The sequence below is a fragment of the Gobius niger genome (assembly GCF_951799975.1).
Source record: "Gobius niger genome assembly, chromosome: 21".
Classification (NCBI taxonomy): Eukaryota; Metazoa; Chordata; class Actinopteri; order Gobiiformes; family Gobiidae; genus Gobius; species Gobius niger.
In genome coordinates this window covers 20,548,940-20,572,030 of record NC_136872.1, presented here as the reverse complement: position 1 = coordinate 20,572,030, position 23,091 = coordinate 20,548,940, and the positions used below count along the sequence as shown (strand labels likewise).

Below are 23,091 nucleotides of genomic sequence, written 5' to 3'. Positions count from 1 at the left end.
TTTTCCCCGATTAATAATCATGAAACCAATCATGAATTATCAACTAAAACACAAATAATAGGTCTGTAAACTTCAACAGATGCCACATTTTACTCTTATATGCACTTATATTATATTATCAATTGTTACTTATAATCAATGAAGTCCTTGATGAAGATGAATGGATTAACTGATGAATCACGAACATCCCGCCTTGTATCATTTAACGATAACGCAACACATGAGCCCAAAGATTGACCACCAGGTTATTCCATATATGGATTTCTTCTTCCCTGATGGCACTGGTATATTCCAAAATGACAAAGCCAGGATTCATGGGGCTCACATTGTGAACGAGTGGTCCAGGGAGCGTGAGAAAATCCAGATCTTTACCCCTTTGAGAATCTTTGGGATGTGCTGGAGAAGGCTTTTCGCTGTGGTCACACTCTCTCATCATCAGTATAAGATCTTGGTGAGAAATTAATGCAATACTGGGCCTTTTTTGACATTGCAGAAGCTCATTGAACACAGCAACGTAAGAAAAAAGATCAGTTTAGGCTTGGGATAAGGGGTTAATTGATACTAATAGACTTTAAATTGAAATCCAGTTTAATCCAGATACTTGTGTCTCTTTCAGTAAAACGTGAATTATGTCAGAGGACCAGTCGTGGGAGGAGAGCGTGCAGCCCTTTATTACAACAACATTAGCTTTACATGCTGTTTCACACAGACATGAGCTGCTCTCCTAAGTCTGTAGAATCCATCCACAGCTACACGAGTCTCCTGCCCACCTCCCAGCCTCTTGTTCTGGCCACACAAACGCAGACTGTTTTGAAACGGGAGCCCTCTCTGAGTGGGCGTTCGTCTGCTTCTCTCTTTCTCTGTGTTATTCGCTGCGGTCGCCGTCCACCTGGTTCCTCTATCACTGCGGGGCTTTTCCCACCAGCCAATGACAATCGACCGCAGGGCTGGTATTTACATAGGCTGGGGAACAATGTGAAATGTAGGGCACCGTAAAGAAAGAGGCTTGTATTCATTTTACCTTCTAGGAGACACTCGGTTCAGGTGGGGGTTAAGAGGTTAAAACCATATTATAACATTGTAACCTCATCAAAACCATATCTGCATAGTATTTTTTCTTCGCCATTTTTGATGAATTCCCTTTGCTTTAATTGCACTTTCTTCTACTGCTGAAGGGCTCGGATCTAGATGTGGTTGTGTCATGGGTAAAACAGGACATTTCTCCCAATTTAAAGCCCATTATCCATCACCTTTTCCATAGTGTGCTCAAAAGTGTGTTCATTGTGGCAGCACCGATTTGCTATATCATGCTGTTCACCAGAAGTGAAAGCTTATTTTTGCGGTTTTATGGCAAGTCATTCTAACTAGAGCCTGCAGAGGGCGCTTCAGGCCAATTTGAAAACCTTACCAACCCAGTCTTGTGAGTTTGAATTATAAAACGTCAAATATCAATTCTGAGACACTTAAAGCAGAACTACGTAACTTGTTTACCTTAATAAATCCTTTCCGTCGTCCCTCTGGGGGTAATACAAGTGTTTATGGGATGATTGGAGGGTCCTTCATCTCCCCCTGGTGTCTCTGGCCAGAAAACCACAATTGCAGCTTCCCTGAACCGGGTCAGAGGCTCAATACACACTAATGGAATCACAAAGAAGAAGCTAACAGGCTAACGGGGAAAGCTAACTGGGCTAGCGCTACTTAAACAGTATTTACAGCCAAGTTTGAGTGAAAAAAAATATCTCCATTGTGTAATTGGATGTACTTTGTCACTTTGTCTTTTCTGTCAGCGAAGTGTTTACTCTCACGGACAATTAATCAGTAAAAAACCGTAACATGCTACGACACCTGCAGTGGCGGTTTTGGCCTCTAGGGGCATGAGTTGCTTAGTTCTGCTTTAACATTGTTTCTAAGCCTCATGTATGCATTAAATCCCAAACCCATCCATACTGATCTCGAGAAGTAGCCTTTCTGCTTTAGATTGTTCACATTTATACACATTTTTCTTCATTAGATCAGCGTGTTGAGTGTATTTGAAACTCGGCTAATCCCAGTTTGTGTAAAGGAATGCACTAAGCCCTTTAGTTTTGCAGCTACAGCGAAGTGACCAGCGGAAAGTTCTAATCCAGGGATTTATACAATGGGAGTAAAAAGTATGTGAACCCTTTGGAATGTTTACATGTTATAGCCAATAAAAATATGACAGCATGTAATTGTTGTTGGTAATTGGTGGTAATAGTTTAGGCAGACACTGTTCACTCATTCGTGTGATTTTAATAAAGATCAGACCACATTTTATGACCAATTTAGGCAGAAATGTAGGGAATTCCAAAGGGTTCACATACTTTTTTCTCCCACTGTATATTAAATATTGATATGTTGATATAAAACTGGATAAAAAGTGTGTAATAGTTTCAAAGTTGGATAGTACTGACAAAAAAGTCCAGAGATGGGTTGCCCTGGCGACGTGATGTTTCAGCACGGGAGTTTTGGGTAGGGCTGGGCACCATTAAACGATACCTGTATGGTATCGAAAAAAAGGTTTAGGTACTACCGGTATTGAAAAAATAAAACTATCAAAAGCAGGTATGGAAAAAAAAAAACATATATCTTTAGATCCAAGGTTTGATTTTGGTCTAGGTTGTTTCAGCTCAATAAATGATTTTTTCCCCCCATTTTATTTTATTTTTTAAATTTTTTTGCCTTATCTTATCCAATTTTTCAACATATATTTTTCTCTTTTTTTCCCCCATTTTTTTAGCCTGGCTAACACCAGACTAAAATCACAAGTGATATTTAGTCTGGGGACCACCAATTCATTTTCTCGTAGGAGAGGTGTGGTTTACGATCGTCCATACTCGTTTATTGGGCGATACGAAAAAAAAAGAAAAAAAGTCATGCGTCTGCACGTAGCCATGGCCAATCGTATCATCGTATGAGATGACGTATGACGTACCCGCTGTAAACTTTTGAGCTAAATTATTTAGAACAAGGTCTAAAGCTTGATCAAAAAATACCATCGTGTCTGCTGCTGTCATGTTGGATCCGTAAATAAACTTTTTTTTAAATTATCCGTAAATAAACTACAAGCGCGTCATCGTCTTGCCGTCCCTCCTCGTTCTGTGATTGGTTCCCAAATCCACCGGAGATTTCGGCCATGGTCCCCAGGCTGTTGTGCAGTTCGAAATAATTCGAGCGCACACAGCAGCATGGTGTTAGCCAGGTTACCATTTTTTTGTTATTTATTATACAAATATTTTGCCTATTTTGCCTCATTTTCCCCCAATTTATTCCCATTTCTCCCATATTTTTGCCCAATTTTCTCTCTCTTTTTTTTTTTTTTACACAATTTGTCTTATTTTTGCCACAGTTTCTACCAATTTCCCCCAAATTATTCCCCACTTTCCACACAGTTCTTGACACTGGAGATGAACCCGATATTGTAAAGTTGCAAATCTTCCACACATTATTCATCTGTTTTCTGGTTCTAGACGACAAATGTTTTCGTATAGGTATCGAGAAAGGTATTGCTCAGGTATCGGTATCCAAAACCAAGCATCGTGGTATCGAAAAAAATGTACACGTGACAACAAAAACGAGGAAAGAGCTTCGGCCTTAGCTTTCAAATGAGCCGTTTCACTGACCTACAGGCTGTAAACTCTCAGGTCGAGAAGCAATGAAGCCGAACTGGAGAAAATGTGCTCAGTTAAGGCGGGGGTTAAGAGGTCAAGTCTTATTTAGGCTCAATTTACTCAGTTTTAGTGATTAAATTGAACCATATTGCAATATTACACACTCATATTGCAGATTTTTCTATATTGTTCAGCCCGAGTCATTAAACTGCCACCTCAGCTTAACGCTCAGTCATGTTTTCGGGTTCATTTATGAGGTACATTCTGAATCCTTTGAATTCATCCGCCTTTCATACTCAACAATAGCGGCTTTAACATGGTATTTCTTCCGTCTTTACCCCCGAACGACTGCATTTCCAAAACGCATATGACTTTAATTGTCAACAGACTTTTCCATTACACGCACAAACCAAAGCGCATTTCCTCAGTTCCTTTCTTCCCTTTTTTTCTTTATTGTTTTGCCCTAAACGTTTCCGTACAATAAGTCATCTGTGCTCTATTAATTATATCAACTTTTGGAGCGCAGATGTGGATTAAAGACCTTTATAGGCTGTGAGATCAACGGCAATAGAATGAAAGGGAGGCGATTTCAATGCTCACAATTAACAAGTCATTACAGCCATTTTGCAAACGTTTTAAGTCAAATCTACTCAGAAATTGTCCAGCCGCAAAGTAAAAGTATAAGAAGTGGTAGCTTGCCGAGACCTGCCTCTTCGTGGAGATAGGATCAGAATCTTCGCAAGCAAGAGGCGGCTTGTTTAGCTTTTGAACGCTCCAAGAAGCAAAGTCAATATCAGGTAATGCGTCTCATCGAAAAGATCGTGTCAAAGTAACGTATGGAAAACCTGGTGTCGGTCTTGGGCGATGCTGCAGCTGCGCGGTTCGGTTTGATGTGGCCTCGTGAATGTGCAACGAGCGTTTTCAAACAGTAATTGCTGGAGCTGTCGCTGTTCCCATGTGGATTCCATGTGAATATAAACATTTACAGTTGGCACAATAAGAAGGGTTTATTCTGTGGGTGTAGCTGAAGCATTTAGCGCCCTCTCCCCACGGAAAGAAGTGCCGTTGAATCTTCCCCGGCTCCCAAAAAGCTCCTCCCGATTCCCTACATATCCAGGTCTTGCCAAGTGTAATACTTTCATTGCGGAGTAAAAGGACTTGCCATAGCTTCACCGCAACCACACTTTCTTTATTGAAACAGCTGTGCAGCAAAGGAGAGCGATCGGAGGGGGGTGGGAGGGGCTTACGGAGAGATTGCGTCAGGAATCAGGAAGTGAAACTAGGGGACATTTTGTTTCAGCTTCAGTTTAGATCAATATTGCATTTTTTAACCAATAAAGTGTAAGATAGTGATAAGGTTAAGGTGTAAAGCAGTGCTAAGTAACTCATGCCCCTAGAGGCCATATGCGCAACTACAGGTGTCGTAGCAAGTTGCGATTTTTTTTTACTTTTTAATTGTCCGTGAGAGTAAATACTACGCTGACAGAAAAGACAAAAGGAGAGAGGGATATTGTACATCCAATTACACAATGGAGATAATTTATTTTCACTCAAACTTGGCTGTAAATACTGTTTAAGTGGTGCTAGCCCGCAGTTAGCTTTGCCCGTTAGCCTGTTAGCTTCTTCTTTTTGATTCCATTAGTGTGTATTGCGCCTCCAACCCGGTTCAGGGAAGCTGCAATTGTGGTTTTCTGGCCAGAGACACCAGGGGGAGATGAAAAACCCTCCACTCATCCCATAAACACTTGTATTACCCCTAGAAGGTAAACAAGTTACTTAGTATTGCTTTAATATTTCATACTATGAAATTGTAGCTAATGCATGAACTGAATACAAATGCTTTCCTCCAGTTTCATTTCACACAGAAAGATCTTCCATTGTCTCACAATAATAAAGTCCCAAGACGATTATTGAGATTGACAAAAGTAAAATTTCGATTAATTGATCCTCGTGGTTTCATTCTCTGCATCTCTCTCTGCCATCCTTCAATGCCGCTGGGGCCACCTGTAGGAGCAGAGGAAAACGTCTCCAGAATCCAGAGTACCCACAGGAAACCTACGCAGGCACAGGGAGAACCAAAACACAAAGAGCATAATACAAGACACCTGGACCAAATCCTGATCATTACCTTTATCGGGAAACACAATCACATGTCTCTGCATCTCGGTCATGAAATGCATGTTATGCTTCTGTTTCAGTCATCCCTTTAGTGTTGATGCTTCTGGACATGTTGAAGATTTCAAGAATGATTTGCAAATGTAAATGCACATGCAATACAAGCCATATAAATACAATAGTATCCTCTATGCCAGGGGTAGGCAACGTCAGGCCCGGGGGCCAAATCCGGCCCTTCAGCACAGAACCTCTGGCCCTCAAGATGATTTTGAGAAACATTATCACACAAATCAGAGAAAACCTTTAACAATATTAGAGTTAAATAGGAGGGAAAAAAGGTAGAAATACTGTCAATACACCCACTTAGGTCATATATTATGTACAACACTGGCATCTGAAGGAAGTGCACTGTAAAAAGAATAATCGTTTTAAGGAAGAAATGACATAAATCTACTTGAATTAAGAGAAAGGTTTGAGTAGATTTGGTCTGGTCTTAGATGAGATAAAACCTCTAGTATTAGTTATTCTCTTAATTGTTTTTCACTTGAAATGACACAAAATTTCTGAATTATTTGTCTGATTTGAAGTGGGTTTTATTCTTGTTCCATTGGCGCTATAGCATTTTTCACTTGAAATGACACAAAATTTCTGAATTATTTGTCTGATTTGAAGTGGGTTTTATTCTTGTTCCATTGGCGCTATAGCATTTGCATCTTGGATTAGGTCAAACCGACTCAAATTCAACATAGAAGAACTTTAATTCAAGCAATTTTAAGTCATTTTTCTCATTTAAGATGGTCATTTTTCCAGTGTTGTGTTTTACTTTGGGCTAATAATCAGCACCTTCGGCACTCAGTCTATTTACAATAAAGGAAATCGGCCTCTATGCCATCAAAGTGTCTCTCTCATGCAAATCTTTTTTGAAATCTTAAACCTGTCCAGGAGCATTAAAACTTGAGAGAAGATTGAAACACAAGAAGAGCATTTGAGAGCATGTTTGTGGAAGTCTACACTCCAGGGTTATTCAAAAAAAGATCCTACAGAGACGCAGGAGCATTTCGTTGACCGCAGAGGACACGATCTTCTTCCTCATTAAAATGAATCTCCCAGATCTTACAGTCGAACAACTGACACAGAAACATCTCGATTCTTATTCATTTTTGAACAACCTGCCTTCATAAAGACGTCACGCGGCCCTTTCTCCATGCCCCACATTCTTTGAAAGATACCGTATCAGGACTCGCGGTGCTATGCTGTTGTGTCTACAGCCGAGGATCATGGGTAAATATTGAAGTTCGGGCTCAGTTCAGCTATAGATAAACCCGATGGAGGCTTAAGTTTGAAGGAGTTGCAAAGGAGTTTTGTGGTGCTATGCTTAAGTTTAAGGGATCTTTTATATGGCTTCTTTTCCAGCAATTGCAATATTTCATTTCGCTGACAGACCTTTAATGTTCATAGCCCCATAACGTTTGCATTATGTACACATTGAAGTTAATGGCACTGCTCAAAATCCTGTTTATTGAGTTTCTGAACCACTTTCAGATGGGAGCGCGGCATTAAAAGTCGTCGCCAATCGCAAATCCAGCCTGGACGCTCTTCAGCCGACAGCTAAAGCTAATAAACTTCAACATCAGTCAGCGTGCGTAAAGCTGCATGTGGTCACGACGCCGCTTTGAAATACATCATTTTTAGATCCTTATCTTTTTGAGATCGAAAACTTCAAATGATCCGGGCCAAAGCGTTGAAAAGTGGACGCAGAAAACATGCTTTTTGTATCGCGCGGAAACCTATGGATTTCACACGCTTCACTTCTTTTGTTCTAAATCGAAAACATGTAGGACAGATGTTTGAAGTCAGTGAACCCGTGCAAGATAAAAGGAGCTCGTGAATCATTTCCTGACAAAATATTGCCCTCTCTCTCTTGACCCATCACTCCGTCTGGTTTTTGGTCACGATGAGGTTTCAATTTTTGTTGAAGCTTCGAGAACCTGCTGGTGCCCAGAGTCAGGACCTAAGCAAAAATCCACTCGGGGGCCCTACAGTTCACATCCCACGGCTATTCGACGAAGAGCGAACCCATTTACCGTATTTATATCCCGGAGTGTAAGACGCGCTAGCCAACAAATGCCTAATGAAGAAAAAAACAGCAGGCTGAATAGGTGTACGGTTTGCTAACGTAACACACCATTGACAAGCCTCTCCCGGCTGCACGTTTTTTCAAGCTCTCATTTGCGAACTCGTTCCTCTAACTGTGGCTCTAGCTTTTAGCCCGTGATTAGCTTTGTTTTGTTTTCTTCTCTAAGAGTAACCTCCATTTCTCTCTCATTCAGAACTTTCTTTCTGCTGCACGGTTAGCCTGCAGCGCCCTCTAGCAGCATTTGATAATATATATTTGAATTAAAAAAAAGAAGAAATAATATAATATAGTCTGGCCCCTCGGTGAGAACCACTAACCACTAAGCCACTGTCAGACTGGGATTTAGGACTAGTCTATTTCCCAACTTTTTCAAAATAGTAAATGGTCCCACTCTCTGACCTCTGGTCCCTGACCCACAGTTTGGGAACCGCTGATTTAAAACTATCTGAAACCTGCACCTGACGGTTATTTCTGTCTTACCACTGAGAATTAGCCTGACAGTAATTCATTCTATACCATGCACATTCAGAGAACTAGAGTCATTGAAAGTAACCGTGTGGATTCAACTCCCCTTTGAGACAAATAGACAACTTGCGTAGTCTGTGCAAAGGAAAAACCGTCTGTCAGGACTAAATAGGGCGAGGCTGCCATATTAAAGGGATGTTCTGAATGCAATTTTGTAGAGCAGTCAGAGGCAAACTTCAGCAGGGTTTATACAGAAGGAAGTCAAAATTAATGCTATTTTTATGCCAGAATACAATACATTTAATGCCACAAACATCACAAGTCGATGCATATTTCCGTTCTAAAGACTCGTAAACTTTCCATCAACTAGAGCAATGATGGAAATGTTGTCATCCAGATTTTTTGCACTTTTGACAAACATACGCAGGAAAAATAATCGAGTTGAAGTCAGTAATTTCCATAAAGTTTAGATCAAATGCCAGTTTTAATCCGATTTAATGCTTTTTAATGAAATTCAAGGTCTTAATTTAGGCACAATTCATTTAAAGCCCCTGTTAAGTATGGATTTGATCACTTTCATGAGCTAAATAGAGAGTTAGCTCATATAAATCCATAAAACTAATGAATAATTAGATTTAGGCTCAATGCGATTATATTTTTGGTTATTGAGTAAGTAAAACAAGAGAGGAACTTATTTTATTTCCGTTGTTGTTAAATTGCTTAGGGGATAGAATAGGTGTGGCACACTAGGCCACCGACCTCAAGTATCTGGGAAAAGTTGACAGAAGATATAATTTTCAGATTGATTTCTCTGGAGTTTGAGCACCACATCTCCCCTCCTTTGCAGCTTGATATCATCACTTTAGATCCAAATCGAACCCTCTCCCTCTCTCCTCAAACCTGCCGCCAGGAGCTTGTCCCGGGGCGGCGCACGGGCAGGTATTCGTCCTGGCACCGCGCCGCTCCCTTCTCTAATTTCTGGTTGCCCGTAGCGACACTTCTCCGTGCCAAGCGGTGATGTACTGTATCTCCAGGCGCAGAGGCGTGTTCGAACCTGCGCGGGGCACGGCCCGGGACGGGTGGAGTCTGGCGGGAGGGGCAGGGGGAGAACCAGGTGGACTTCGGTGACACCTGCGGGAGAAATTAGACACCGAAATGATTATATGTAATTCCTTTTCGTGTTCTTTTGCACCGGACAAAGCCACGGAAATCCCTTTGTTGCATGAAAGTCGATATGAAAACGTTGGGCCCCGAGATCAAAAGTGTTTTTAGTGTGACCTACATGAATGCAGCTTGTGTGAATTTTGATTTCATTTTGAATATTTTCCCTGCTTTTAGACGCCTTTATGAGACAGAAACTTGACCTCAGTCCATATCTGCTGAGAGAGAAGACCTTGAACTTTGTGACAGTTTTCGTTTCACGCGAATAGGTCCAGCCATTTCAGAGATATTAACCATAAACTGTTACCATAGTTACCGCAATAAACTTCTTAGCAGCACCAAGTCTGTTTTAATATTACGTTAAAGGCCACAGTCGAGCTTCTATCCATGTTATAATGTTGCGTGTTCATCAAAAGCATACCTGGGATGTTGTTTCACGTATGTTCAGTCCGTCCTTCCTTTTTCCGCACTCAAAACGCCAGCCCACACTCCGATATGCGTCCAGACTTGATCTACTCCTGCCCGTGGCCAAAGTCTCCTCCCTGCAGAATTATATATTCATGAGTTTCTGTTAATGATATTCGGTCAATTTGAGAAACTCCTCTTGTCTTTACAGCTGTAGGAGTTTGTTTTTAGCGCCTCTGCTGGCGTTGAGCAGAACTACATACAGAACTACAACAGTGCTTCTCAACTGGTGGGTCGAGACCTAAATCTTTATTTTAATATTCATGTACAGAAAAAGCATCGAATCACTACTTGAGTCTGTTTAAGGGGCTCATTCTACACATTAGGACATGGCTGGAACATGTAGGGGGAAGAAAATACATGTTTCTAAATTTTTTAACTCTGCATAGTCCCTTTAAAATGACTGTTATTAGGTTGAGGTTGGTTCATTTTTTTTTTGGCTCATTTAATGCTCATTCATTGCATTTTCGTGTAAAAGACAGTATTTTACAATATTTGGGTCGTGGCTCATCATGTCATTCCAGGGGATTGTGGGCGGAGGTGGATAGTCCTCAGATTTACTCAAGTACATGAACACAAGCAACTTTTTGAAGTAACTGCACTTTTCCATGTAGTTTTTTTCAAATACTTTTACTTCTAGTATCAAAATGAAGTACTTGTTTCTTCCTTGAGTAAAAAAGAAAATTGTAACTCATGCCAATGTGAGAAAATCCTTGGGAGAAATCTTCATTTTGATGCGTTCTTCCTAATAATTTCTTTTTCTATGTTTTTTATGGCATTTTCTTCACATTATTTCATGTTTTGTTTCTCATAATGTATGTCACAACTGAAACATGAATCAGACTTTTACACACAAACAGTTACTCAGCACTTACAGTACTCAAGTAAGATTTTCTCCAAGTACTTTTTTACTTGTACTCAGGGGTGGACTGGGACTGAAAAACAGCCTTGGACTTGTGCAATTGTGCACTTCCCCAAATACATATTTTAACCTCTTACCACCTGCCTTAACATTAACAAGTGCATTTTCCCCAGTTCGGCTTTTTATTATTATTTTTTGGATTGGTATCATCAGCAAAAAAGAACTGGAAAGGTGGTCGTAGAATCATTAATGTAAATAATAAATAATAATGGTCCCAAAATTGAACCTTGTGGTACACCATACTCCACGGAATTCCTTTTAGATTCATGTTTTTTTATACTGGGCTTTACCCAAATCTAAAAGCTTCTCGACTGGAGATCAACAATGTAACGCCTCATTTGAAAGCTAAGACCAACAAAAGTGATGGAAACTTTTCGTCACGTCGCCACATTTTTGTCACATTTTTGTCACATTTTTGTTGTTTTTTAAATTATTTTTTCTATCATTTTTTGTTGTGTTTTTCTCATGTTTTTGTTGACTTTTCATCCTCTTTTTCTCGATATTTTGATGCTTTTCTTTTTAGCTTTTAGATTTGGGTAAAGCTCGGTTAGGACGGGACCGGTGGCCCTAGAGCCAGTGGCCCTTCTGTGCTCTTCCAGAATGGACATATGGCCAGTCCGCCCCTGCTTGTACTTGAGTAAAATCCTTTTAAAGTAATGTTTCTCTACCCATCATTGATTGTAGGTCCCAAAGCCAAACCAAATGAGAACCACTTCAATATGACTACACAGGGTACTTCCTGTCTTACAAAAAAAGCCTGAATAAAAGCTCATAACGACTCCACAATGCATAACAGGTTTGGTACAGCTGCATAATGATTAAAATGAGTCAAACCTGGACCAATTACACATTCTGTACCATTACATTTTTGGCAAATTCTACCACAAGAGCTTAAAACAAAACAACAAACAACATCTTTGAAAACCACTGGACATCTTTTTTATCGGCGTCTAGTGAATCCACGAGTCCACTTTAACAATAAACTACAAAGCCAGTCTCGTCGAGCTCTTCAGGCTCCTCTCTCAGCAGGAAACCTTAGGTCAACGCTCGTTACGACAAATAAAAGTCATAGAATAAAAACCTGCATAGGGAAGAAAAGGTGGAATCCTTGTTGTTTATTTCAGTGGCGTCCCTGGCTCTGGTTCCTGTGCGGTTTAGCCGATAGGGGGCCTTCCTTTCGAGGAGAGAGAGACAATATTTGGTTTGGTGTCGATCGTCATCTTGAAGGAGTCAGAGTCCAGCCGTGATGAAAGGCTGACCTGAAGAGTGGCCCAAACCGGTTCAATATGTGGAAGACAAGAGGTTCAGACAGTGTTGGATTGAAATCTGGTCAGAACATGGACAGAACGAGGTGTGGGGAAAGGTGGAATAAACAGAAATCTCTTCTACTTGCTGTGTGGTTGTAGGTTTGGACATTATACGACAGGCTTTTAGTTTTTTTCTCTTATTTTTTGTTTGATTCATCCTTACCCCATGGCGTAATCAATCAATCATAGTTTTATACCACTGAAGTAGTGAAGAAGTGAAAGAATAGGGTTATTTTTTTGTTTGTTTCTAAAGCATTTGTGACATATAGGAACAGGGACAGTTCCACACGTTCTTCTTGATGAATTATAATTACTCAAATATTTTACCTTAATTTAACCTGCTGTAAAATGTAAAAAAAAAGGGAAGGCAATATTAGCTTCAGCCTATACCTATTCGGTCAGTTTAAGTTACGTTGAAGAAGCATATTACTAGATTGTAAATGATTTGTGCATACTTTTGACTGGAATAAAACTAAGCTAACTAACTCATTTGAGTAATTTGAACTTGCCAAATAAAAAAAATCTGCCAGTTTTGCACTTAAATAAGAAAGAAAACATCGTATTTCAAGTAAATTGAGATTTATTTTCCTATTCTAATGCCATCAGACATTTTTTCTGCTATTTCTTATTGCAGAAATACTTCCATTTGCAGATATTTGACCTACCTACTGAAATCAAGGGCAAAAATATGTATTTTAAAGGGGGGTATTATACAAAATCGACTTTTTCAAGCTTTACATCATGTTATTATGTCATTCCCTCATTAAAAACATGCCTGAAGTGTTGCCTTGGCACATTCACGTATTTTTGAGTAATCTGTAAAAACTCTGATGGCGGCCATTTTAGGGACAGGTTTGCCTGAGTCCTCCTAGGAACGCCCCCACCTCCTGGAGACGCCTCCGAGCTTTCGTCACCAGCCGAGTAACCAACCACTGCTCCTCAGCAGAACCCCCTCCCCACTGATGCCACAGACAGCGTGTGGAGGGGGCGTGTCGGAAAGGCTCAGAGCTTCTTAAAGAGACAGAGGCCTATTTCAAGACATTCGCTACAGCCATTTTGAGAGAGCAATTTTATACAAGGCAGTTATTCTAATTTACTGCATTTACAGACCAACAGAAGGTTTCGTCATCATTGTAGTGTGATATAGACTGGTGCTATGTGATTGAAAAAAGCATAATCCCCCCTCTTTAAGAACATTTTACTCATTTCTAGATTAGTTTGTGGAATGTATGAGCCTCTGACTGGATCATGGCCCATTGGTACAGTATGATGGCAATGCAACAGCTACGGAAATTCTACCTCTTTGTCTGTCAAATCCCAATATTATGGAAATAAAATATTAACATTACAAAAAATGTCAACCTTTACCTGTGAAAACTAAAGGTTTTAGCTTGGTGGTGTGTCACTATGGCAACAGATGAGACAGCAGTTGAGGAGAAGGGAAATCAGTGTTTTTAGATGTTTTCTGGTGGATTGAAGCATATTTAGAGCTAACAAATAAAGTGAAGTAAAAATTGGGTCATTATGTCTATTTTTACAGAGCACATTGTCCACTAGAAGAAGAAAATCTCACAAAAAGTTAGCCGTTAGCTTGTAGCATAAGCTAACATTAGCATTACTGTTTAGCATTCTCTGTTATTGAAGATTTATGGGCCATTGAACCACTTTGCTCCTCTCCATGTCTCTGAGCATCAAAGAGCATCTATGCTAACATGTCCACAAATTCATGCTATTGCTGTTTGTTGTAATAAAACAACATTAAAGCAGAGACTGTTTGGGGAAAAATGTGCCTCCAACATGAACATTTGAAGTCTGATCTCTCTCCAAAAAGTCAAAAAACATTTGTTATAGAAAAAAAAGCATTAGGAAGAGGAGCTAACGTATTTAAATCTCATGTTTAGTCAAAGCAAAGCAGCAACATCAGCAAAGTTGTGTCATTTCTAGTGGCATTTTTCCCCAATAAAACCCCACTAAATGAAATAATTGCATGTATTCCCATTCCATTTACAGGATGAAACATGACGCTGCGCTGCTTTTAAGTTCTCGCCCTATATCTGCGTGCGAACATGCCCCTTCCCGCCCCAATCCCTTCTAATAACTTTAGATTAGTCCTTGCTGCAGTGAAATCCGCGGGGCTTTCTCAACCTGTCTCCAACGGCATCGTCCAGACCACAATCTCTCCCCCTCGCAGCTGTATTTATGTATTTAGCAGCGTTAATGCGTGCTGTTCGATGTTATATAGATGTTAAGACAGGGCATCTCGGTTAGTGTCGACAATAATGACGGGCTTTTTGATGCGTCGGGGAATTCCAGGTTTGATCTGTGAGTTTGTGCTTCCGCAGACTCTCCCTCCTCCCCGTCCTATGTTTACCTTGCACAGATTCCCTGCTTTAATCACTATCCAGCACATCTGTCTTTTAAGAATACTATGTTAAGAGGTTTGTATGCTGTAATGCGACTTCTTTTGTTCAAATAAATGATCTTTAAGTGGAAGAGGGAAGGCAACGTAAGGCCCGGGAGCCAGATGTGGCCCACGAGTACATAATGCCTGGCCCCGAAGACGATATTGAGGAATATAATCCTGCTAAATAGATTTAAACACGCGTTAAAGGGATCAAATGTTGTCAATTACTTTAGACATTCCCTTGGAGAACTGCCATGGCCCCTTTAGTCTATGTGATATACATTTTAGTAAAAAGAGAACATAGAGAGGTTTAGATCTCCATTGCTTGACTTGAAGAGAAAAAAAATCATCCCGTAACTCGGCAAACTTGACTACTCTTGTTTTAGTGTTTCTTTAGGATAATTTGCATGTTGTGTAAATGGGTTAGGGGGTTAGGGAGAACCTACACTTTGAACATTTTAGTTTGAAGGGAAATGTATCTGTATTTCACGCCATTTTAATCTGTAATACATTACAAATATTTTCGAAAGGAACACATTATTGTTATTAAGGGCCTTCGAGGGTCCTTCAGATGAAGAAACTCCGGTCTCCAGACTTTGGGAGTGGCTGCTAAAATAATAATAATAATGCCCTACACTTGTAATGCGCTTTACAAGCCTGTATTACCAAGTTTCTCAAAGCGCTGTTGTCGCCATAATCCATTCACTCCATACTCAGTGATGGTAAGCCAATGTTGTAGCCACAGCTGCCCTGGAGTAGACTGACGGAAGCAAGGCAACCAGTCTGTGCCATCGGCCCCTCTGACCACAGCCACCTTATCCAATGGGCTAGCTGGGGCTGGAGCCCAGGGGCTACCATAGTCAAGGGCCTATCAGAATTAAGGGGGGGGGGAAAAGGTGACCCTAACTGTAAGCTCCTATGTGTGTACCTGGAGTAGCCCCGCCCTACCTGGCCCAGAGGGATACATGTAGGAATAGCAGGGTTAGGGTTTCTGTGGGATTTAGGGTTAGGGTTATAGGTTAGCGTTTGAGTTAGGGTTTGTGCTGAGGGGGGTTGGGGGCCTACAATTCTGTTTAAGCCCCGAGTGGGTACATTAAGGGGGACCTGCCTTTCCCAAACGGTCTCCCATCCAAGTACCGACCAGGCCCTTCTCTGCTTAGCTTCCAAGATCTGACGGGATCGGGCAGAGCAAAGGCCTTAAAATGTTAATACTGGAATTTGAGGCAACAGCGGCGCAGATAATAGAGAGGGTCGTCTTGTGACCAGAGGGTCGGCAGTTCGAATCCCGCAGGTGACACTTCACCCACCTTCCCTCTAGAGTCGACACTGGTGTATGAATGAGTGTGAATGGGTGAGTGCCTAAAGAAGGTAGAAAGGCGCTATATAAATGTGACCATTTATTTATGTGATCATATGAGTGCTAAAGATCCTTGAGTGAAAGCGTTTTGAGCAGAGGCTTATTTAAAAGGGCCTTCTTGACTACTGTATGTTCATGAACCATAATCATAAAAGCTGCATAAAATGAATTAAACTCAGGTTTGATCAATATGAGGAAATAAAGGATGGCCCTGCTTGATTCAACAAACAACAGGGTTAATGCAGGTAGCAGAAAGTAAGATTTAAGTTTTTTTAATGCCACACATCTATGCATTTATCATTTCTAAAGATGTGGAAACACAAGAGTTAGCAGAAGGACTAAGTAAATGCGGATATTTGTAAAGTAAATTTCACGAATTGCGTAACTTCTTAGGAAATATGTGTGTAAAATACAGAAAAGAAATCAGTCAAACATGGAGTTCAATGTGCTTTGGATCATCATTTTTTGTATTTTCAATCTTATGGCACGAAATGTATCCTCCACAACAGCTCAAGCCTAATGCTGGCTCTGTTCTGCGACTCCCACCTTCGCCCTCGCACACACATCCTCTTGACCCCTCCACCGGGTTTGTCAGGGCCAGACGGGGCATGTCAGACTCCCTCTCTCTCCCCCTCGGGGCCGACTCATGGTCCGTCTGACAAGTGGGACGTAGGTGAGGAGAGCGGTGACAGAGAGCGCAGGGATCGAGCGCATTTCTGCAGCTCACTGACCTCTGTAAGGGGATTACACGGCCAGTCGGCGAGCGCACAGAGGAGAGCGCCGCCTCTGCTGCTGCTGCTGATGCTAACGCCGCGCTGAACCGCCCAGTGTGGGGTTCGCAGGGGGAGGAAGTCAGCAGCAAGTCCATGTGCAAGGGGGAGGCGGACAGTAGCAGCTTGGCCTGTTTGACCTGCAAGAATCACACACATTTCAGAGTTTAAACTACAGGTCAGCGATTCATTGTACAGTGAGAGGATGCACTTTAATCAATACGTATCAGGATTTATTGGGTCGATACTGTTTACTTTGAGAGCAACAGTGGCTCAGGTGGTAGAGCGGGTCGTCTTCTAAAACCATGGTCCAGATCACTGTGTCATTGAGTAAGATTTTCCAATTTGTGAACTGTTTGGCACTGTTCATCTTCCCGGAAATAGATATTTAAATGAACAACTATCAAATCAGACTCTGCTGCATTTCATGTCTGTCTGTCTAGAAGCAAACTTCAGTTGTTGAACGATATTAAATGTAACTTGCGGCTGTGCAAAATCGCGATAACAATATTATTGCGATATTTCATTAAACCATTTCAACACGATATGTTCCATTCTAATTAAACCCAAAAGGTATGTATCTAGTTTGAAAATAAATACTAGCATTTATTTTATGATAGATCATTCCATCATTGGAAAAATACCTCATAAATGCAACAAACAAAATGTGTGTTTGCCTAAGACATGACTGTATCTTTACCGGGAGTGTGTGCGTCTCCAGCTCGTCTCCATGGAGATGTGACTAAAGGCAGTACAATTTGAGATTAAAACAGGTTAGGTTCTCACCCGGATCCATTCTTTGATTATTCCCTGCAGTAATAGTATTTTTCTGTCCCTTTAAAAAAAGACTACATCAGGACCAAAACTACAGAAGACTAAAACTGAACTTACAACTGTGTCGATCTCAGTCAGATTAAGGCTTTAGTGATGTTGCAATATATTGTGGCTAGATACTGCGTGACCTAATATTGCGATTTGATATTTTTTTCCATATATTGTGCTGAGTGTTCATTTCCTGTTTATTCCCATTACTTCCCATAATTTCCCATTAATCGGCATGTAAAATGTTGAAAATTACCATAATTTTGCAAAACTAAGTAATAGGGCTGGGCAACATGGCCTAAAATCTATATCACAATACAAAAAACAAATATCACGATAACGATATATTTGGAGGGTGGCTGGGCGCACCCTTCGAGATCGGGTGAGGAGCTCAGTTACCCGGGAGGAGCTCGGAGTCGCTGCTCCTTCACGTCGAAAGGAGCAGCTGAGGTGGCTCGGGCATCTGTTTCGGATGCCTCCTGGTCGACCTCCCGCAGGAGGTGTTCCAGGCATGTCCTAGTGGGACAAGGCCTTGTGGAAGGCCCAGGACACGCTGGTAGGACTATGTCTCCGAGCTGGCCTGGTGTCGCCTCAGGGTCCCCCCAGAACAGCTGGAAGAGGTGTGTGTGGATCGGAAAGTCTGGGCATCTCTGCTGAGACAGCTGCCCCCGCGACCCGGCCCTGGATAAAGCGGAAGAAAATGGATGGATGGATGGATGGATGGATGGATGGATGGATGGATGGATGGATGGATGGATGGATGGATGGATGGATGGATGGATGGATGGATGGATGGATGGATGGATGGATGGACGAACGATATATTTGACGCTACAACTGAGAATGGAAAAATTACTCAAAAATCCCAGTTTTTTGTATCATTACGCCTATTGGGAAGATTATTTCAGTCATATTTTTTCTACCGCCATACTAATTTCCTTTTAAGCACCTGTCCCATGTTCTACAGCTGATGGAGCTGAGCGTAACATAAATTATTTCCACAACCATATGAAAAATTACAACAATATCAAAAAATATGCGATACGATATGGCCCACCCATACTAAGGGGACACATCACTCACTCTCACGTCTGAACTGGGACATCTGGTCACGACGTCCCAGTTCACCCGGCCGGGACAGACTCTGTTTTGAGGCCTTTGTCTCTATGAATTTCTCCAAAACCATTGATTTATGCCAACTTTTCACAGTATCCGTCCCAGGTGTCCCAGTTTTGGCCAACTACTCTTGGGAATCAATATTGGGCCATGTGAATGTGAAGTACAGTATAAAGTGTAGACCAAAACAAAACCGTATCGCGATATCACATAGCGACATATCGTCTCTTCCTTCGCAGTGTATTCAAGTTCGTAAAACTAAACTTAGAAGAGCGTCTTGAGAAAAAATGTTCTCAAGACGCTCTTCAAACAGACCAAAGTGCTTGAGCTCCAGCCCATCACAGTCAACCGGGTGCGCGCTTTGATCCTCGTTGTGATCTTTCAGACGTAATCATGCGCAATTTAGCAGCAATTCAACGCCTTTTATGTCAGAACTAATTATTACACCATACCAGACAATCCCAAACTGTAAAACATTGAGTGGTAAAGTGCCATGTTAGTGAGGAAACAAACAGTGGAGGTGGCGTTGTCAGAGACAGGGGTTGCAGTTTTGGGCGTGGGAGCGAGCGCTGCATTGAGCTGAAGCAGACCAGAATAATGCGCAGATCCAGGCCTTATAAAAACACATGCTTTAGCCTGGCCATGTGCAAACGCTGTCGGACACAGCTCTGCTTCGCTGTCTGCAAATGGATTGGAGTTGTAGCCTTTTTACTTGCCAGACTTGTCATAATAATAATGCTCTTCATTTTCAAAGATGCTCTTGTTGGTCCAAACTTGCACCTGCAGGAAATGTGAAACCAAATGGTCTCGTGGCCTTGTTTCTGTCCAGATTTTGTATTTTTTAAGTCTTATTTTGATCATTTGATTGAGAAACAATAGCTTTGTTTAGATTTTATGTCACATACAGTGCTAAAAAAGTAAATATTTTCGTAAAATATCATATCACTTACCAGCTGCAGTAGTTGTAGTCGTCCTGTTGTTATAAGGGTTTTGTGGAGAATGGATTTGTCAGTCTGTGGCAAACACCTGGTTCGTACCTGTCTATACTTCCTCCTGAAACACAGAGGAATGTGTTAAACTCTAAAAATACACCTGCTCTTTGATTGTGCAAAATCAGCAGCTTTTTAAAAGTTTATTATCAAATTTTTGTGTGTGTTAAATTCAAGCTAAATTTGAAAGAAACAAAGTTGATATCAAGAGGAACTGGAATAAATATGTGCCATTTTAAATTGAATTGAGTCAAAATAGGACTTAAAACAAACAATATTAGGAAGACAGTGGTTTTGCATGACAATCATAACAAAATACACATTGCATTACATACACGTGGTTTTGTTCATTATGAGTAAAAATTCCAGGAATTATAAATAAAACGTGTGAATAAAAGTCAATACGTTTGTAAAGTGGTGACGAAACAGCTCTACTTCCGGATTCTCACATGTGCGAGAAACTACAAAAAACTCTTTAATACCACAATCAATATTTCTGAAACTCAACAGAGAGTTACTGAACATACTTATTCATCAGGCCCATTATCCAAAAATGCTGAACCTACTGCTATAAAAATAATATTTATCAAAATCGGAACTTCCGGTTTAGCGGAGATAAATGCTAATTGCGCAGCAGCTACGCTAACCCCGGAAGTAGTGACTTTAGTAAATATTACTTTTTAAGCAGTAGGTTTTTGGCTAATGAGTCTGAGAAATAAGTAGGTTCAGTCACTCTCTGTTGAGTTTCAGAAATATTAATGGTTGTTTATAAGAGTTTTTAATGTTTTTTACTCGCATGGGGAAGCGGAAGTTGTGACGTCTCACTTAACAAACGTATATGTTGTTGCCACTAGAGGGCAGCACAACTACGTTTCAAGGTTAGCAAAGTGAGCTTTTTTTTTTCATCAAATTGAACACACACGTTGTATCCTGTGTCTTTGCTCGGTGAGAACATCATTATTAAGCTGTATATTATTGCTTTGCACATTTTAATTGAAATTATTTAAAAAAAAAAAAGAATATATATTTTTCATATTGAACCAACCATATGGTAATTCACAATAAAGGGTTGTGCATTGTGATTTTAGTCTTTCTAATCTCTCGAATCCTTGTGAAAAGACATTTGCTAACATTTTTTAGCCTGTGTGTCTTGGCTCGCCTGCTCCTGCCTTTCTTTCTCTCTCTCTCACTCACTCACTCGTGGTTGCTCGGCATGCATGATAAAATGTGCCCCTCTTGCATTTACAGTGTCAACAAAAGTTTAAAAAGTTAATCAGCAGCCTCGCACTCCCTTCACCTCCCTCTCAAAATCCTAAGATATTTTCACTTTTACTCGAGGAACACACCGTCCGGCCAAAGGGGGTTTGATGAAGGCGTTTTCTTATTGTTTTATCTGTGTCTTACCTTGTTTGATGTTCGCCTGTCACTGAAGGACTTTCCTCACTTCTTTAACCCTGCTTTCTATTACAATGTTTTGGTACCGCCTTGTGGTTGCTTTAGGAACTGCAGTGCAAGCCATACTGACGCTTTCTATCTCACAAAATCAGATTAAATTGCCTGTAATGTGGAAATAACAGATAGAGTTCAGGAATGTGACGTCATATCGCTAAGCATTATGGGATTTGCAGCAGTTATAAACTAATGGAGATTTTAAAAGTTGAAATACTCGAGTTATTGTTCACATTAAAACACTTGGACACCACAGTGAGTTAGATGTATTTACCAGCAGTGACTCAGCAGCTAAAGGAGTTGTTCCACGGCTTTATTCTCCACTTTTTATACTGTTTTTAGCTAATGGTCAATAGAAATGTATGCTAGCAGCTGCAAAGATGGCGGATCTCCATGGTAACTGTGGCATTTCCCGAACTCTACCATATGTAAAGTCATACGCTGCACAATGTACAGTGAATTTGCAATAGTAATGCATTTCTAAGTGAAGTCCTGTTTGGGGATCAGAGTTGGGCACATAGATGTTGTATTACGATATATGTAGTAATATTTATCAAAGATAGTGATGGTAATACTTAACAAACACGAATTATATGATCAATAAATATTAAATGAAGAAATCAATTATTGGTTTTAACCCCCACCGTAACCGAGCACATTTTCTCCAGTTCGGCTTTACCCAAATCTAAAAGCGTCTTGAAAAAAGTGACGAAAACGAGACGTAGATGATGAAAATGCAAAAAAAAGTGACAAAAACTGAGGCAAAATCTTAGATCACTTTGTAGGTCTTAGATTTCAAATGAGACGTTACACTGGCTGTATAGGCTGTAAGCTCCAGTCAAGAAAATGTTTAGACTTGGTTAGTACCGAACTGGAGAAAAATGTGGTTCAGGGGGAGGTTAAGGGGTTATTTATTTAAACAGACATTTGATTTCATATAAAGTATAAGTAATATGAATCTATGGCTTTGATTAAGTTCCAAAGACATGATTAAATTCAGCTCGTAAACATAAAGGGAACTGTCTCCTTCCATCACAGTCCCAGTACCTGTTCCTCCCTCCTGTCAGTGACTGAATTGTGGACGCTCTTAGCTTTCAAATAAGGAATGGAAAATTCACATAAACACGTTGTGTCCTTTTCTGCAGCTTAAAGCCTCCCAAGTTAACCTGCAGTGCTCTTTTATACCTTTAAATCATAAAACATGATTTACACAGAGGCTTTTGTATTGACTTTAAGTGGTAGATTTGCTAATAATTAATAATAATAATAATAACTGTGATGCTTCTTGTCTTGCAGGCTTGTACTGGCTGCGCGGGGTCTAAATGTGACTGCACAGGAGTGAAAGGAACCAAGGTACGAACTGGACTCTGCACAGGATGACTTAAATACTGTATATGTGCTGTCGCTTCCACCTGCATATTCGATTCATGTTTTTGTTTTCAGGGGGAGAGGGGTTTCCCGGGTCTGACGGGGCAGCCTGGAGTCCCCGGTTTCCCAGGACCAGAGGGACCCATCGGACCCAGAGGAGAGCTGGTCAGATCAAACAAACAAACGTCCTTTACCTTTTATCGCTAAATATCCGGATACGTGAAGGAAAATGTTGTTTTTTCTCTTTCAGGGCGGTAATGGTCCTCAGGGGGTGTCCGGGCCAAAAGGAATCAGAGTACGTCCACTACTGCTCCCTTTCTATGTCTTTTCTTTTTCTTGAGAACCTTCAACAGAAACAGTTGACACTTATATCATATAAATTTGCTTTAGACCTAAAAACGGTACAACAGAATAAAGAATTAAGCTTTGACCTCTTGTTTCCTGCACAAGCAAAGTGTCATAATGAGCGTCAGTCTATTTTCAGCTTAACTTCTTACCCCAAAATGTGTAAAGAAGTTTCATTAGCATTGAAACTCTTAAGGCCAACTTTTGGTTTGGTTGTAGTAACCTCCTCCTACCACCAGAGGCCACTATTCCCTCATAATCCTATTATAC

At 40.7% G+C, this 23,091-nt stretch overlaps 1 protein-coding gene across 1 annotated transcript in view; it reads left to right on the top strand.

Moving 5' to 3' along the window:
• The window catches only part of col4a5 (collagen, type IV, alpha 5 (Alport syndrome)), a 60,672-nt gene that overhangs the window by 13,000 nt on the left and 24,581 nt on the right, over window positions 1-23,091 (top strand). Inside the window, exons 2-4 of the mRNA XM_079579991.1 lie at window positions 22,405-22,461; window positions 22,552-22,641; window positions 22,727-22,771. Of these exons, the coding sequence (XP_079436117.1) occupies window positions 22,405-22,461; window positions 22,552-22,641; window positions 22,727-22,771 (192 nt within the window). The remainder of the gene's footprint in view (window positions 1-22,404; window positions 22,462-22,551; window positions 22,642-22,726; window positions 22,772-23,091) is intronic.